Source organism: Helicoverpa armigera, chromosome 8 (assembly GCF_030705265.1).
Source record: "Helicoverpa armigera isolate CAAS_96S chromosome 8, ASM3070526v1, whole genome shotgun sequence".
Classification (NCBI taxonomy): Eukaryota; Metazoa; Arthropoda; class Insecta; order Lepidoptera; family Noctuidae; genus Helicoverpa; species Helicoverpa armigera.
Genome location: NC_087127.1, coordinates 4,933,635 through 4,951,023, shown reverse-complemented (window position 1 = coordinate 4,951,023; position 17,389 = coordinate 4,933,635). Strand labels below are relative to the sequence as shown.

General features: G+C 36.8%; 1 protein-coding gene across 2 annotated transcripts; it reads left to right on the top strand.

Annotated features, from left to right (window-relative positions):
- Nucleotides 1–8,547: 8,547 nt before the first annotated feature.
- On the top strand, nucleotides 8,548–16,168 carry LOC110372846 (uncharacterized). Of its 2 annotated transcripts, XM_049838079.2 has the most exons (11): nucleotides 8,548–8,763; nucleotides 8,846–8,943; nucleotides 9,108–9,293; nucleotides 10,205–10,227; nucleotides 10,326–10,414; nucleotides 10,829–10,901; nucleotides 12,385–12,532; nucleotides 13,109–13,244; nucleotides 13,705–13,857; nucleotides 14,756–14,916; nucleotides 15,421–16,168. In XM_049838079.2, the coding sequence occupies exons 1-11, from the start codon at nucleotides 8,674–8,676 to the stop codon at nucleotides 15,602–15,604; spliced, it is 1,341 nt and encodes a 446-aa protein (XP_049694036.2). In that variant the 5' UTR covers nucleotides 8,548–8,673; the 3' UTR covers nucleotides 15,605–16,168. The 2 variants fall into 2 exon arrangements, with proteins under 2 accessions (XP_049694036.2, XP_021185517.3); XM_021329842.3 differs by lacking the exon at nucleotides 10,205–10,227 and having other exon boundaries at nucleotides 10,300–10,414; nucleotides 15,421–16,165.
- Nucleotides 16,169–17,389: the final 1,221 nt, after the last annotated feature.

Here is a 17,389-nt window from a genome sequence, read left to right as displayed (position 1 = left end):
TTTTAGTTATATAACATAAAAAAAAATATTTTAATAAAATGAAACTTACTACCTTATTTCTCACGAACGAATAAAGGTATCAAATTGAAATTTATACCAAATACTTAGGTCTATTGTCCCTTTAGGTAGTGAAAAAATCAAACTTCTAAGTTAACGCGATCAAAAGATACAGCAGTTATACCGACACTTTAGACGAATTTCCGTCACACGCTAGGGAATCAAAACCTACAAGGTACTTCCCGTGAACTCAGAATCTTGAAATTCGGCAAGAAGCAACGTTATATAGTACAGATAAAGGAAAAATTGCGAAAATGATAAATTTAAAGTTACATAAAATATTAAAATATTATTTTTGCTTACTTGACATAAAATATTTTTTTAATAATTATAAACTTACTACCTACACTTTTTCACATGAACGCGTAGAGATATTAAAGTTGAAATTCATATCAAACACTTCTTAATTATAATTGCCTCTAAACTGTGAAAAATTTTAAATCATTCAAAGGTCATTGGGCACCCTTTGGGCACCTTAGTATGGAAACCATACCCGCGGCGGATACGAACGAAATATAGCACAGTATAATGATAAAGGCTCTGATTTACTGTGGCATTAGTCGCATCAATGTGAACCATGGGAATCTAGAGAAAATCAGGTGTAAACATCAAATATTTTCCTCATTTCAATGGGGAATTTAAACGATCAAGTTTGACGGATTTAAGAAATCATTTCTTTGTAGTGAAAGAGTATACTCGCCGTTTATTTCCATTGTCATCAGATCAGGATCTGATGATGGAAATCCTGAGAAATCGAGGGCAACTATCAGAAATTGTAGGCATGCATAGGATTAAAACTTGATTCTCAGACGTATGTCTGGTGATACTATCAAACAGTGAAGGTTTAGAGCTTACCTGATGATGGAGACGTGAGAAAGTCGAGAGAACTCCTCAACGGTATGTTTTAGTTACGTCGTGTTTGGGCTTATATCATTCGAATTGACGAGAACTTCTCACAAAAGTTAAAAATAAAAACTTTTTACAAAAAAAAAACTACTTCTAAAAACAACAACAAAACTGTTTATATGCTCGGCCTAGATCTCGGTAGTTAAATAAATATAGATGCATCCTCTAGACACCGACTTCTAGACCGATGCACCTAACATCTTTTTAATTTCTTTCTCGCTTTTGTTTTCTTGTTGCTTTTTTATATGTTTGAAGTTGGATTTGTTTGTAAAATGCTACAAAATAAAATAAAGCTGACTTTATAAAACAAAGAAAGGGACAGAATTAAACTTTTGTCAAGGCTCTAGAAACGTAAAGCCAGCAGCCCCGAATCCTACTCTCTAGCAGTCGTTGTTACAATTCGACAGTTACAAGTCTTCAGGCAGTTTCGAAAAAAACCTGAAACTGGAGCTCGTTAGGTGATTGATCCCTCAAAAATAAAAGATCCCATTAGTAGTGAATTCTCATCAACTAAAATAAAATAAGCTTCAACACAAGGTTACGTTATAAATTGTAAAGGAGTTCCCATTACTATATCTGATCTTTGTTATCGACCCCACAATGGCAGTCAAACCTATCTATGTGGAAAGTCTTCGCCAATACAAATAAAATAAGCCCAAACACGTGGTAGTTGCAACACTTGCAACATACCGTTCAGGAGTTCCCTCGACTCTCTGTAGTCTCCATAATCAAATCAGCTCCAAACCTTCACTGTTTACCAGTATACTCAAAAATACACTCACATGTCTGGTTTTGACTCGATGCGTGCCTACAATATTCAAGAGTTGACCTCGATTTCTCGGGGTTTCCAGATCCTCATCAGATCCTGGTCATCCGAATTGGCATCTTCCTTCTTTATGAAAAGTCTATATTTATATTCAAAGAAACGTCATACGAAACGTATTCTCCACGATTTAAAACTACTTTGATTCATGTTCGCCACTTTTTACAAAGCGGGTCAGATATCCAATGACCTTTAAGACATAATTAGTTATTTTCAATCAGATTTCTGAATGATGACTATAAAATGTTGTATCTATATAAATAACTTTAATAAAATCACTTTTACAAGGTACTGGCGTACTATTTTAGTTATATTATAAAATAAAAAATATTAACTATTTTGTCTCTCACGAAATTACTATAACTATGATTGTTCTAAACTGAACGGTTGGCGCGAGACTCACTTTTTATATACAGGATTTGTACGGAACCCTGGGTGCGCGAGTCCGACTCGCACTTGGCCGGTTTTTTCTTCCCGTAGTACTACCAAGCGGTCTGGTAGTACCACGGGCAAGAAAAAACTGCCCGTGGTACTACTGTCAATATTATAGGTTTTTTTCAACCCTTTTGTTGTCACAGTTGATTTTGTCATCCTAGAAAGAGAATTGAAATATATATATATATATTTTTAATGTTGATATATTTTGGTACTATTTCGTAAATAGTGGTAGTTGTGAAATTTTTCATTGCTTAAAATCAACAAGAGTCAAAAACACTTAGTTTTTTTTTCACAAATTTCATAAGAATTGAATATCAACTTACGTTTTTCGTTTTATTTGAAATATTAAGTAGGTAGTGTTATTCATTAAAATTATCGAAAGCATTGAGTATTGATATGATCATATAAGTTATGCTGTCCTAGTACTTTACTATTTTGGTTCGGCCGAATTCTGTAAATTAGTTTTTGACTAATCACCTCGTCCGGGGAATCTTCTTTCCGTACCTGGATAAAACGTACTTTGCGTTCAGCGCAGAGAGTGTAGCTTCCTAACAGTGGAAGAATAATTGGGTTTGACGCATTTGGTGCACTTCTACATCATGCTCAAATGGTGCATTTCGCAACTGGTACACTTTTCAAATGGCACACTTTGCAACTGGTGCTCTTCTCAAATAAATTGCTTTGTTATAATTTATCTTGGAGTAGGTGACTCTTTTTTATATATTTTTTTCTTATTTTCATCAATCACCGGAGTTAAAAAGTGAACCTATCAATCTCTGAATTTCGTTGCAACTGCTCCCCCGTGTACCAGGACAGCAAACTTACCTGAGTATTCCAATTTCCCGACGGAAATACTCACCAAGTTCAATGATAGCATAAAATACATCAAGTTAATCCCACGAGATCAAGGTATTCAATACTTATTTGTGAAAAAAAAAACTAAGTGTTTTTGACTCTTGTCAATTTTGAGCAATGAAAAATTTCACAACTACCAGATCTCGACGGCTCCTAAGTATACTGAGTCAACTATACTTTTAGTAACTTTACAGGAGGGCGATAAGAAGATCAAAATGGTTATATTTAAATTGTTAATACAACCATGAAAAAAAAACCAATCGTAGTGAATTGAATATAATAAAGCCTCTCATCTGTACACAATAAATTTCATATTATTTTATTAATTTATGAGATATTGTAGATATACTAGTATACGGCGATTATTTGTCTCTTAAAAATGGATCAAGTACCACTTATATTTTTATACGTCGCATTATTGAATCTACGTTATAAACAAAAATTACTTTACAAGTGTGGCAAAAAATATTTTTATTTACTTATTGGATTTTTTATATATTATATTTTCTGTCGTGAATTTATTTTTTGTTAAAATATAATAAGTTGACTCACTGTACATGGGCATAATTTCAAAAGTGAACCATACTTAAATTGAGTCAAGTGTGGTACAAAATAGTTAATTTATCAAAAACGCCTTTCATGTTTAATATTTTAATCAAAGAAAAATTCAAAACGGTATTGGCAACATAAGCACAACTTTAGGATATCTATAAAATTAACAAAAAATTACAAAAATCAACAATAATCCTTAATTAATAATCCTTATCCTTAGTATTAATTGCTGAGAATAAAACCCAAAACAAAAATGTGAAAGACTGCCAAGTTCGATAACATGGGAATGCTTCGCCTATAAAAGAAGTGAGATCTGAATAAGTACCAAGTTCCATACACATACCTCAGTTAAAAATAGTTACTTTTTAATGATGTTGCTTGGCAAGTTTTCATACACCTTCTTATAAACCTACTAAACGCAATGAATCAAGTATTTAATTTTCTATTAAAACTTGCCAAGTAACATCATTAAAAAGTAACTATTTTTAACTGAGGTATGTGTATGGAACTTTGTACTTATTCAGATCTCACTTCTTTTATAGGCGAAGCATTCCCATGTTATCGAACTTGGCAGTCTTTCACATTTTTGTTTTGGGTGGGATTTCATTTATTTTTGTAAGGTTGTTTATTTTATTTTTTTCTTATGATGAAGTTAGTTAAAGAAATGTCTCATTTATGCTATCTTTTAGATTTTTTAATATGCACTATGTTTCTTACAAAGAAATGAACTAGATTAACTAATTGGACTAGATTTACCAACTGACTGACATGACATGTTATCATATATTATGTTCGTGGATCAAAGTTACACATTCGTTATTTTCGAAAGTGATTCACACTTGGCCGTTTTCAGATTTTTACTTTACTTTGGCTAAATACAAACCTTTGTACCATTCGAAGATATATTATATAAATATAGATAAATTTAGTTCGTTTTAGTTCCTTAGGGGTATAAATTTACACCGGGTATAAAACACCTTCATTATTTTGAAACCGACTCACACTTGGCCATTTTCAGATTTTTCCCTTTACGTTGACATAAAGACCTACCTCCATGCCAAATTTCAAGTCAATACGACCATTGGAAGTGGTCTAGGTTTTTGATGAGTGAGTCAGTCAGTCAGTCAGTCAGTGAGTGTATAGTAAAAATAGCGATTTTCTGACGTCAATATCTCAAGACCTACAATAGGTATATTAATGAAATTTTGTATTTTAAATAAGTGAGGGGGTCTCAACAGATACTGGAAATTTGATATGCGTAAATAAAATAGATTTTGAGTTACAGGGGGGTCGAATTTGGCCCGAAATGGTTCGTGTAATATAACCCACGGCCGGTATGTCGCTTTTTTTGCTCGAACTTGGCGGACACACTGCCGTGTGTCTAGATCAGTCTCAAAAATTACTTAATACTAAGTATACTATTAAGTACTTAATAATTAATTATTTTATTATTCTTAATCATTTGTGTTTTTTCTTTGCCTAGATTGTTTTTTTTCCTAGATAATTATTAAGTACTTAAGTTAATTTTTTAAACTGATTTTATTCTCAGCAATAAATACTAAGAATAAGGATAATTATGTGCAGTCATGTATGTAAAGCGAGGGGAAGTTGTGGAATCTGAGGGAGTACAACTCTCAGATTCATATAAATACGTGGGTATGGCGGAGGGTTTAGGCGTCAATGTGGGTGTCATGAAACAGTCATTACAGGAGCGTTTCTTTGGTCGCCTGAATAAGGTTCTAAAAAGTTCCTTATCGGGCGGCAACAAGCTTCGCGCCTATAATGGTTGGGTCATGCCAGTCCTGATGTACTCCTTCGGAATACTCAAATGGACTCAAACTGAATTGGATGCCACTGCTGACCGAAGAACGAATGCATCACCCACGATCGTCGGTGATGAGACTGTACATCCCACGGAAATGTGGAGGACGAGGCTTTTTAAATGCAAAGACTCCACAACCGTGAGGTGTGCAGTCTCAGAGAATATTTTCTCAAAAACGACGTGGGTATGCACCGTGATATGATAGCAGCGGACAGAGGACTCACCCCACTATCGTTGGCAAAAGAGAACTGGCGCAAACCTTTCGTACTAACTAACTAACCATGATCGCAAGGAGGTATGGCAGAGCAAACAGCTACACGGACGCTTCTTCGGGGCTCTTCATGGCCCCGATGTAGACTTCAAAGCATCTTGGCTACGCTTCGGTGACCTTTTTGGAGAAACCGAAGGGTTTGTATGTGCAATTATGGACGAAGTTATCCTGACGAATAACTACCGGAGAAATATCATGAAAGACGGGACGGTTGACATATTTCGGGCATGTCACCATCCGGGTGAGTCTATCAGACATATTATATCTGGTTGTTCTCGTTTGGCTAACGGTGAATATTTGCACAGACATAACCAAGTGGCCAAGATCATCCACCAGCAGCTTGCCCTGCAATACAACCTTGTAGGTACCGTACTACAAGTATGCGCCCGACCTAGTTCTCGAAAAGGACCATATCACGTTGTACTGGGATCGATCTATCATCACTGACAGGACTGTTGTAGCCAATAAGCCTAATATAGTGGTGATAGATCGCTTAGCGCGCCGCGCGATGATAATCGATGTCGCCGTTCCGCATGACGAGAACCTTGTAAAAGCTGAGAATGAGAAACAAATAAAGTATCTCGACTTAGCGCATGAGGTTGTCGCCATGTGGAATGTCGACACGGCTGTTGTTGTGCCGATTGTCGTTACGGCCAATGGTCTACTAGCCAAGAGCTTCGACCAACACCTCATGAGGCTCTCGTTAGGCGGCTGGATCAAGGGACTGATTCAGAAGGCAGTACTCCTTGATACGGCGCGTATTGTGAGGAGGTTTCTGTCTCTGGGACCCTAACCACCGGTACCTTTGACCCTGTGCCCGATATCGGTGGCAACCTATTTTTAAATGATTTTCTTTAAAAAGATTAATGAACATTATCACAAGCTTCAGAAGTATTTTCTTTATTAACGTCAGAATTAGGTATCATATTTTTCATTCACTAAATTAATGATTTTTCGAGACCTAGTACTCATCACCCCTTTCTATAAAATTATGACTCTAAATTTAAATAAGAATAACACAGAAAAGCAACTATTTCTTGATAACAAAAAGCACTTAATAACGTCCGCACACCCCGCTGTTTCGCCGTATACTGAGTCAGTTTGAACTTGCACCAAAGCGAGTGCATTCGCGTCCCACGTATATTGGTAGCAAACACTTGACTCAGTTTACTAAGTGCAAAATAAATAAATTACTATACTTGATCGAGTATACGCTATTTTTTCTTAGTTATTTATAAAGATAGAATTTTTTTTATTTTACAGGTAAATAGAAAATGATTTAATTATTGTTAATACACAAAAAAGTGCAATTCGCAAAATTTGTTAGTTGACTCAGTATACTTAGGAGCCGTCGATCTATTTACGAAATAGTGCCAAAATATATCCACATTCAAAAAAATATATATTGCAATTCTCTTTCTAGGATGACCATATCAACTGTGACAACAAAAGGGTTGAAAAAAACCTATAATATTGACAGTAGTACCACGGGCAGTTTTTTCTTGCCCGTGGTACTACCAGACCGCTTGGTAGTACTACGGGAAGAAAAAATTGCCCGTGGTACTACTGGTAGTACTATTGGTAGTACCACGGGCAACAAACGGCGGGGAAATAGTGGGCAGCGAAGTAAAAAATGATAAGTACAAGTATATGCAGTGGCGGCGTAGCATCGGATGGCACCCGGGGCGGCTACCTATTGAGCACCCCAAAATTCCTTTTATGGATTATTTTTAAACGCATACTACATGTTACCGTGTGCATTTGTTTTAAGTTTTTGGGACACAAAAATACCCAATTAAATCCAAAGAAACTTGCGTATAGCGCAAAATTTTTTTTTAGTTTAGGGACACTAAAGTACCCAAAGCAGTTAAAAGAAACCACTGTAAATTCTTCAAAAGCCGCGAGCGTAGCGAGCGCGAAATTTTTTGAGTTTAGGGATACAAAAGTACCTTAAGGCAGTTAAAAGAAAGCACTGCAAAGTTTTGTAAAGCCGCGAACGTAGCGAGCGCGATATTTTTCGAGTTTTGGGTCTTAAAAGTACCCAGAGCAGTTAAAAAAAGCACAGTAAATCTCGGAAAACCCGCGAGCGTAGCGAGCGCGAATTTTTTTGAGTTACAGGAGACAATAGTACCCAAACCAGTTAAAAGAAAATAGTGTAAAGTGGAATGGCCGCGAGCGTAGCGAGCGCGAAATATTTTGAGTTATGGGACACAAAAGTACTCGAAGTAGTTAAAAGAATGCAGTGCGAAGTGGAAAAGCCGCGAGCGTAGCGAGCGCGAAATTTTTTGAGTTTTGGGTCACAAAAGTAAGCGCAGAATAAATTAAAATGTGCAAAGAAAAAAAAACCGCGAGCGAAGCGAGCGCTTTTTTTCTAACTTTAAGGAATCCATTTAAATAATCAGTTAATTTATCGTGATTTTGGAGCGAGTGGGGTGCGGCAAGGATGTGAGTGAAAAAGAGAGGGGTGACAGTCGGACTGTGTGTGACCCCTCTCAATCCCGTGGCGATGTCTTGGGCCGGGCCTACACTGCGAGTGGTAGTGAACCTAGGCTTTGCAGATTACGAAAGCCCTCCGTGAATGGTCCCTTTTGCCCGCGCCATCCTGGTCGTGCAGATATGTGCCCACCGAGATGGCACCCCCCTAGACGTGGTACCCGGGGCGGACCGCCCCCTCCGCCCCCCCCTTACGCCGCTACTGTATGGCACAGCAGCGTGCCGTCTCCATTTGGAACTGCGGGCATGATGATAATTTTGTATATCCCAACCCTATTTAGTCGATAAATTCAAACTCTATTAATTTGACAGTTGTAAGAGTGACAGATACAGCACAACAACTTCCTGTCAGTCGCACGTCAGCTGCAATATGTTTCGTTTTCGGTGATAAAATATAATTATTTATTAAAAAATAAAAATTTATGAGTTGAAAGCTTAAGGTAATGTTATTATAAAATGTCTGAAGAAGAGGTTGTGGATATAGAACTAGAGCTGGACGATCTCTTAACAAAAGTCCAGCCCAATTTGCAAGATGTAATCAAAAGGGTAAATAAATACAAATACTAATAGATTAACATACATTTTATATGTTTGTGTGTTGATAACTGGACTGATTACTGTATTATAGAGTTTTACGAATGTGGCGCTGCAGCAGACGAAGAATGGTGAACAAATCAAGCCTGACACACTGGGTGATACTTCATATTTTGCCAAAAATACACAAGTGTAAATATATATTTTTAACACTTATAGAATTGAGGAAAATAATATTTAACATTAAATTATATGGACAATCTATTCTTTGTCATTTTAAATTAATTAAAAAATCGATATAGTTAAACCTACAACACAACTTTATGTAACACCTCATTGGCATATTAATATTTCAGCAACCTCTCCCGCTTAGAACTGGTGAAACCTCCTACATTCCACATGCAGTCTGTATCTCTCGATCTAAAGTCTATGAGCCTCACACTTCGCTGTTCACTAGGGGAGGTCAATGTGAAGGGGCTTTACAGTGCATTTAATGAGAACCTCTACAACCTTATACCGGTGATGGCCGAAGGACATGTTCTGTAAGTATTGTCACTGAGCTATCCATTAATTAATGTTATTTTTCAAAATTTTCACAAACATTTGTGTATTCAAACAAACTCTTCAGATTTATATTATGCTTGAAGGTTAGTTTACGAACTATTCATATTATCCATGGATTTAAAAAAATATGTACTAGATCATATGTCCCTTTTGATAATTGGTAATGTCTTGCACCATTACCCAGCAGCTAAGGAAGGGATTTATGGATCAAACATAATCTGTAAATTAACAATATAGAAATATAAAAGTAAACCTCTTAATGTATATAAATAAACCCTATATTTTACTACCAAAGTATTACTGCATTGCAAAGCATTGATTGTTACACCGTTTCATATCAGTAAAATACATAATTTATGAGCAAGACTGCTATGTACCATTTGTGTTACTGTCATAATTATTGTACAAAAGCATGCACACAACAAACTATAAATAGATAGTTTATTACTCCATATAAGATATTCCACTAAGAAGTGTCATTCACATTTGCAAAATTAATTTCATCTTCGCACAATATTGATATTCAGGGGTTTATTTCATGTTTCATATGTCTTGGTATTGGTATCAGTATCATGATTATTTTGTTTCTAAAAACACTGTCGGTGAGTTGCACCATTTAACTATTATGATAACCCATTCTCAACTGTCAAGTCACTTATTTGACCAGTTTTTGGCAAGTATGGCTGGTTATGGTACATTTATCATTATAGTTAAATAATACTACTCACCCTTGAAGCATGTATACAACCATGTAAAATCTAAGTCTGTGTATAACTTACACTCTATCAAAAGATATTTCTTTACTTCCAGAGAACAAATTTTTATTTTTCTATGAACTTATGTTTTTCTTATAAAATGTTCCAATTTAATTCCAAACTTTATGGTACAGGTCTGTGCATTGTTCTGTAAAAGGTAGGTATTCCAATCAGATATTTTAATCATGTTAGTCCTAAAACATTAATCATTTAAAATTAATAATTCTAGAATATCATTATCAAACATGATCGCAGATGTGAGAGTGGGGTTAGTGTTGGAAGATGATGCCTTCTCATTCATCAACCCTGACATTGATTTTACACATGATGAAGTGCTTGTTAAGGTAACTATTGAATTTATTTTTTATTTTCATGTTTATCTATATTTTTTTCAATGTAGACTTGCCTACTTAAAGTATTGTAGGGCCTGGACTGAACAAGGAATATTTTAGCAGTAATTTGGTCAAAAATGCGTCTTTTTCAATAATATCTTATCTAAGGAGTGGAATCTCAACTTTATTCTCTGCAAATATTAAATAAAACTTCTATTAGTAAACTGCTTAAGGTCTATATTTACCACTAAAGCCAGCCAGCATGTACCCCTAAATTATATATTTTATTATTAATTCAAGTACCTTTAGTTTTAAATATAGTAATGAAATTGCTTTTGGAATTTATAGAAAGTGTTTAAATAATACATATATTTCCTTCCTCAAATAATTATTATTGTTTTATCATGATTCAAATATTTATTTTAGTTATCCTGGCCATCGCCCCAGAGGACTGGCGGATACGAATTTGCGACAACAGAGCAGCTAGCAAAACATATTGGTAAGTACTCTATCCCTATGGATACAAGCATGAAAAAATATTAGTTATCTATATAAGCTACTGATTCACGCTATAGAAGTCTTGACGAGATGGCAAACATAACCTATCACATTCACTCTGATCGAGTTTTGTTTTAGTTCGAGGTTCGACGTGAGCCTGTAAGCCCTAATCAAAATATACCAAATATTGAACCATACCCTTTATCACCATCATAACTATGTATGGTAGGTACATCATCTATACATATGTATATTAAATTAACTGTTTTCTCGCGGATACACCCGCGTCCTAGGGGAACTTCTTACCATAGGATAAAATGTAGCCTATGTTCCTCGGGAATAGTGTGGCTTTCCAACAGTGAAATATTTTTTCAAATCAGTTCTGTGATTTCGGGGCCTTGAAGAACAAGCAAAAAAATTATTCCTCTTAATTATATTAGTATAGATGTTGTTGCAATTGAGGATAATTAATGAATATTAATAGAGAAAATGGCTTCAGTTTTCTGTCCAAAATACGAACTGTAAGTATTGCGACACTAGTCTCGCTAATGTAATGAATGGATCGTAAAGTAATTACCACAGCAATCTTGCTAATGAAACCTTGTTATCAGACTTGATTTAAGAACCAATTATACACACTTTAAGTTTGCTTTAAGATTAATTTATCTTACAATCACAGACCGTAAACATCGTATCCAAGCTAATTATTTTACAATGCTTGTTAATTTCGTCGATGCCATAAGGCAGGTAGGTAGATCCCGTTCAGTCTTCTAGGTCAAATGAAAACCTAAGTAAAACAATCAGTTAAAAGTAAACTAACGACGCGGCGACGCGTTTGAATCCCTGGGGAAATCTGCCTAAGGTAACGTTCCTCGTCCCCCGAACATTTGCGTTTTGACGACGCTATTCTTAGAAGGATTTGCGTTATGACATTTCTGCTCGTCGTTTTGTTCTCAACGGTCTAGTTTTTTTTTTGATGTTATAATTTATACAGCACTATACCTATGTATTACGTATGTATGTAAATTGATTGTTATCATATTACACGCTTGATAACTATGTAACATAAAAAGTTAATCGTTCGTCGCAAAGATAAGAAACCCGTTTTGTAGGAACACGTTTAAGTTTCTAATAATCACCTTGCGACTAATGTTACCCAACTACGGCCTAATATATATTGATTCTACATATATTATAGTTTGATCTAGTAAATTATAAACACAAAATAAAATACACATGTAGTAGTGTATTGATTACTTTGAAAATGTGATGTAATAAGCTATATTTTTAGCTCACATTCATAATAAGACAATAAAACATTCACAACCAATTAGGTACATGTACAATGTAGTAACAATATTTTTTGTATTATATTATTTTTATATGTTATTTTTAAAGTATAATATCTATGAGCCATTGTTGTCTGAATGTAAAGGATTAAATCAATAATTATTCAGTGTAGGTACTTTGATATGCTTGTTCAGATGACCTGCCTCTCACGGCGGCGGTCTCCCTGCCTCTATACGCGCTGCTCCGGGAGAAGCTTCAGCGACATCTAGCGCTGGTGCTGCGTCAGGCCACCAGCGTCTCCGAGGTCATGTGCTGCAACCCCTCGCTCATGGAAGCTTATAGGTAACCAGCTTCTGCCATCGGTTTCACCCGCATACGTGTAAAATAAGTCCTCAATAAAAGATGAGCTGAATGGTTTTCTAATCGGACCAGTAGTTAGACCTGACACTTTAAAGTTAAGAGGCTGAGTGCACCCAAAACACTCTCTTTCTCTCTCGTTAGTATTTAAGTACGCGAGAGAAAGAGAGAGAAGCCGGCTGACTTAATTTGTCATTCGAATCCTCTAATATAATAGAATATAATCATCACATTGAGCTATCGTCGCGTTCAAAGCCAATTTTGGCATTTAGCCCCTTAACAATATATATATTTTTTTTTCATTATAATATTACTAATCTAAATGTACCCCTGATATTGAAATATCGGCCTGCAGAATTTGAAATCCGGACTGTTAAAGTTGGCTGTTTGGCTTTACAAGAACTCTTTAAGGAACAAAATTACCACCTGATCTCAAATCTTGCGGAATTAAAAAAATACACACTTACCTGACAAAGGTATTTCGAGTAGAACATATCAGCATTTTCAGTAGTACTAAAATGAACCTTCCAAACTTACAATAGAGCATATATTCGTGTACAGCGGCATGATCGCGTGCCTGTCGCAGAACGGCAACAAGGTGATCGACATGATACTGATCAACATGCGCCGAACGTTACTGCAGAGCTGTCGAGAGGTGCTGCAGCTACCGCCCATACATGCCACCTTCATGCATAAGGTAAGAGTTGATTATAGTTCTCATAACACTTCATGTCGTCCCCCACTCCTGCCACCCCTGATACCTAGAATTTTTTGCCAAAGGTTTGGGGAGACAATAACAATTCATCCTCCGAGCCTTTTCCCAACTATGTTGGGGTCGGCTTCCAGTCTAACCGGATGTAGCTGAGTGCGAGTGCTTTACAAGGAGCGACTGCCCTATCTGACCTCCTCAACCCAATACCCTTGGTTAGACTGGGTTAGAATAACGATTATCAAACTAAAATCGACCAAGCTGACTATGACCCCCAATGGAATACGCCACCTCGCCCTCTTCCCCCCTTAAATATGAAAGTTTCCGAGTGTATTTTATGTACAATTTCGATATATGCATCGAAAGTAAGCCAACTTTTTCTAAGCATTTACCAGACGAGGAGATCGCAATATAATGTTTACCTAACCAATAATAACCTGTGTTCCAGATAGGATCTCTGTCGTTTATCGGCAAGTTCGAGACGGACACCGGCTGGGTGAAGAACTTGGCCACTATCAACCGCATCAGTGACGTCAGCGTGACCCGACCCGACCCCATGAAGACCTCCTTCCATGTCACCTTGAGGATTAAGGATTTGCAAGTAAGTCACGTGATGTTGCCAGTACTGTTTTTCAAGTTAAGAAAGGAAATTGAGACATTTACTTATTTAATTCGGAAACGTTCCTAACACTATGTATAATGTAAGTACTAACTGCTTATATAATTCTTTACAATCATATGAATGCCAGAGAGTCTGAAAAGGGTGGAGGACATTCTTCATCGATAAAATCAAGCAAAATAATAATTTATCTATACTAATATTATTACTGGACCGATTTTAAATATTCTTTCACCATTAGAAAGCTATATTATCTGCGAGTAACATAGGCTATATTTTATCCCGGTGCGGGCAGTAGCTGCTATGGGACGCGGGTGAAACCGCGATAAAACGGCTAGTTTTAAATAAAGTAAAATTTCAATTAGGTATACTTTTTTAAAGATCAAAGGGGGAGGCCTATGTTCAGCAGTGGACGTCCTATGGCTGAGATGATGATGATGATGATGATACTTTTTTATCCATTGCCTCAAATGTCATATAATTGAAAACTTAAATTTACTCTCATAGACTCGCCGGGAGCTTGTTACAGTGACGTGCATAATCCATTACTGGCAAACTATACACTTACCCATGTTTTACTTATTTCGAACTCTGACACGATACAAAAACACTAGCATAAAATTAAAAAAATATATCTTTAAAATGATATATAGTTATCGGCACGAATCTTGAGCTCTGACCTTCACGTGCGCAGAAGTAATTTATTGGGTCCCTTTTGTGGTCTGAAGTGAGGCGCGGGGGCGGGCTAAAGCAGTGATTGGCCTGCAGTGCATCACGTCATAGCCATCACTCGGGATTGGTTCTTTGCTAATAAATCACTTCTGCGCAGATGTAGGTCAGAGCTCAAGATTCGTGCCGATAATTATATCTGTGTAACTAGATCGGTTACGACGAGTACCGTATCCGCGCGATGGGCGTGTCGTGCGGGGGCCGCGCGACGGCCGCGCTGCAGCGCCACTCGCTGCACCTCGCGCTCACGCTCGGCCTCGCGCGCTGGGAGCCCTACGCGCAGCTCGACCATCTCACCATACAGAACTTGGAGTAAGTCCTCATTATTAAGCATTTTCATTGCAATTTTTTTTTATTCCTCTGTTTCGGGCAACTAGGGCCCATAAATAATTATAATTTCAGTATTGAAATTATATTTCAGTATTGGAAGTATTTCCAAATCATGATTTTCATCATCACGATTCTGCTGGTCAACCCAAAGTTTTATAGAGTTTGAGAAACTTATTTTAGTTTATGATTTTAGTTTTTATTCTTATTTTTTATTTAGTCTATGCTATATCATCCATCATCACGAGTAACGTTGATATTTTTTTCCAAATGTAGGATGCTCATGTATAAACAGAATAGAAATCAATTTTTAAATCTAAACGCACAGACCTACTGCATATTCAAAAAATTTCACAAGGTTTTACATTTAGGTGAGAATTAGGTGAAACTAATTATCTCAATCAATCGTCGCATTTGAGTAACATCATACCAAATATAACATAAAGTAAATTGATTTCAAATGTATTAAATCGCAATTTCCCCATCTAGCTGTGCGGACCTACACGTAACAGGACTCGGGCCACTAAACGGTGCGTCAAACTTAGTATGTGCGTGGCTACGCGGCGCCGCCACCGCGCTCGCTGCTCCCGCCGTCTCCGCTCAAGTGCAACACGAGTTACATACTGCGTTACAGGAACTGCCGTTGTGGGACTTACTGCACGCTAAACAATGACGCGCGTACAATGCGTACACGCTACTACGCGTACAAACTACAACGCGGATACATTACTACGCGTATACATTACTACGCGTACACACTGCAACGCGTATACACTACTACGCGTACACGCTACTACGCGTACGGTAGACCGCACATCAGTGGTAACTGTCATGCACCTTAACTCAATAGTAATAAGTACGATTTTCCTTTAAAACTGTTACCACTGACCTGAAGTTGACTGTACACACTACAACGTGTTTACACGGCCACGTTTACCTGTGTTAAGGTGCGTACGGATAGCGCGTTCCTGTGTTACGCGTAGTTGGGAAACACAGTCCACGCGTACATTGGATACGCGTACAGCTCCTGTACGGACCGCCGCGAACCTGTACGCGAGGTCAATCGATCCAGAGCGCTCCGCGAGCCCGTCATTCGCCATGACTCCGACAAACTTTTCTATTAGTTGCTAATAAAGTTGTCAACTTTTTTTTAATTCACCTATTGGAATGTTCAGTTCATTTGAAATTGCCTTCCATGCATCTTGGCGTAAATCGTTATTTCGATAATCAGTTAGTGCGCTATGTGCTATCCCACAAGACCCGGTGAAATTCATAAAGTTGAATCAATCTAATAATATTTTCATTATTGAAACTCGAAGAACACGCGTGTTTATTCATTTTGCCGTCCAAATATAGCGTAGCCGGCCGCGTGCGTCCTCTTTGACGCGCGACCAAAAACCGACTGACGGTGGCTCGCGCTGCGAGTTGGCTCGCGCGGTACGCGTACCCCAAGAGTGAACGCGTAGCTGCAGGTATGGACTAAGCGTTCCGGATACGCGTAAACTGAGTACGCGTACCAGGGTACGCGCAATCCGTACGCACCTTTACAAAAACGTTTTGCACGTGTGCTCGCTACGGAAGACAGCGTTATTTGTTGCGCGTACTGTTACCGTAGTCATGTACCGTAATATGTTCCAATTGTTAAATGGTTGTTAATAATATTCATCATCTATTTACGTTTAAACCTGATATTTGAACTGCCAGCGATTTTGTGACTGTATTTATAGTATTTTATAATTGTTAAACATGTGACATTTGTTTTTAAAGCACTAATTAGATAAACCGATCGGATATTTGTATTTCTTTTTGCTGAAATCTCGAACTTTTGTATGTATATTTTTTTCTTAACTGTGTTTTCTTATATTCTTTTTTTGTTACGTTTACATTATTTTTTCTTAAAGATTTTATATACAAACCATTGAGTGAGAAACATTAACGTACAATTACGTACCGCTATGATTCCGCCGTTTATGATTCCTACGAGTACGTACAACAGGCGTAAGCACCATTAAAGTTGGCCGATGACTTGTTAGGAAAGACCTAATTCCTTGTAATTTTTATGTATTCTTGACTTTTATTTTGTTTGCAATAAAGCATATTCTATTTTCATCTTCTAGTATCCATCTTCTTGACAAATAAAAAATAACTATATTGTGTGAGGTTGTTCATAAGTATATTCATAGACTACAATTTGAAACTGTCCGTAGTTTTTACCTAAATAGCTAGAGCTGGAAGCGTACTATTATTTAACCAAGTTATAGATATGTAAAAACAATTTATACTGACTGTGTTTAAATGTTAAATATCCATCATTTTTGAGAGTTGTATTTTGTGTAAAATAAATTAATGTTATTTACTAGATAAGCAAATATCATTGTGTGTATATGAGTTTTATAAATAGCAATAATAAATTATTCTTGTAATAAAATAACCACTACATATGTCGTAAGTACACGTA

Coding starts and splice junctions, on each gene's coding strand:
- LOC110372846 (XM_021329842.3), top strand. CDS start 8,674: ATGTCTGAAGAAGAGGTTGTGGATATAGAACTAGAGCTGGACGATCTC. Junction 10,902..12,384: donor GCAGCTAGCAAAACATATTG/GTAAGTACTCTA, acceptor ATGCTTGTTCAG/ATGACCTGCCTCTCACGGCG. Junction 13,858..14,755: donor TGAGGATTAAGGATTTGCAA/GTAAGTCACGTG, acceptor CTGTGTAACTAG/ATCGGTTACGACGAGTACCG.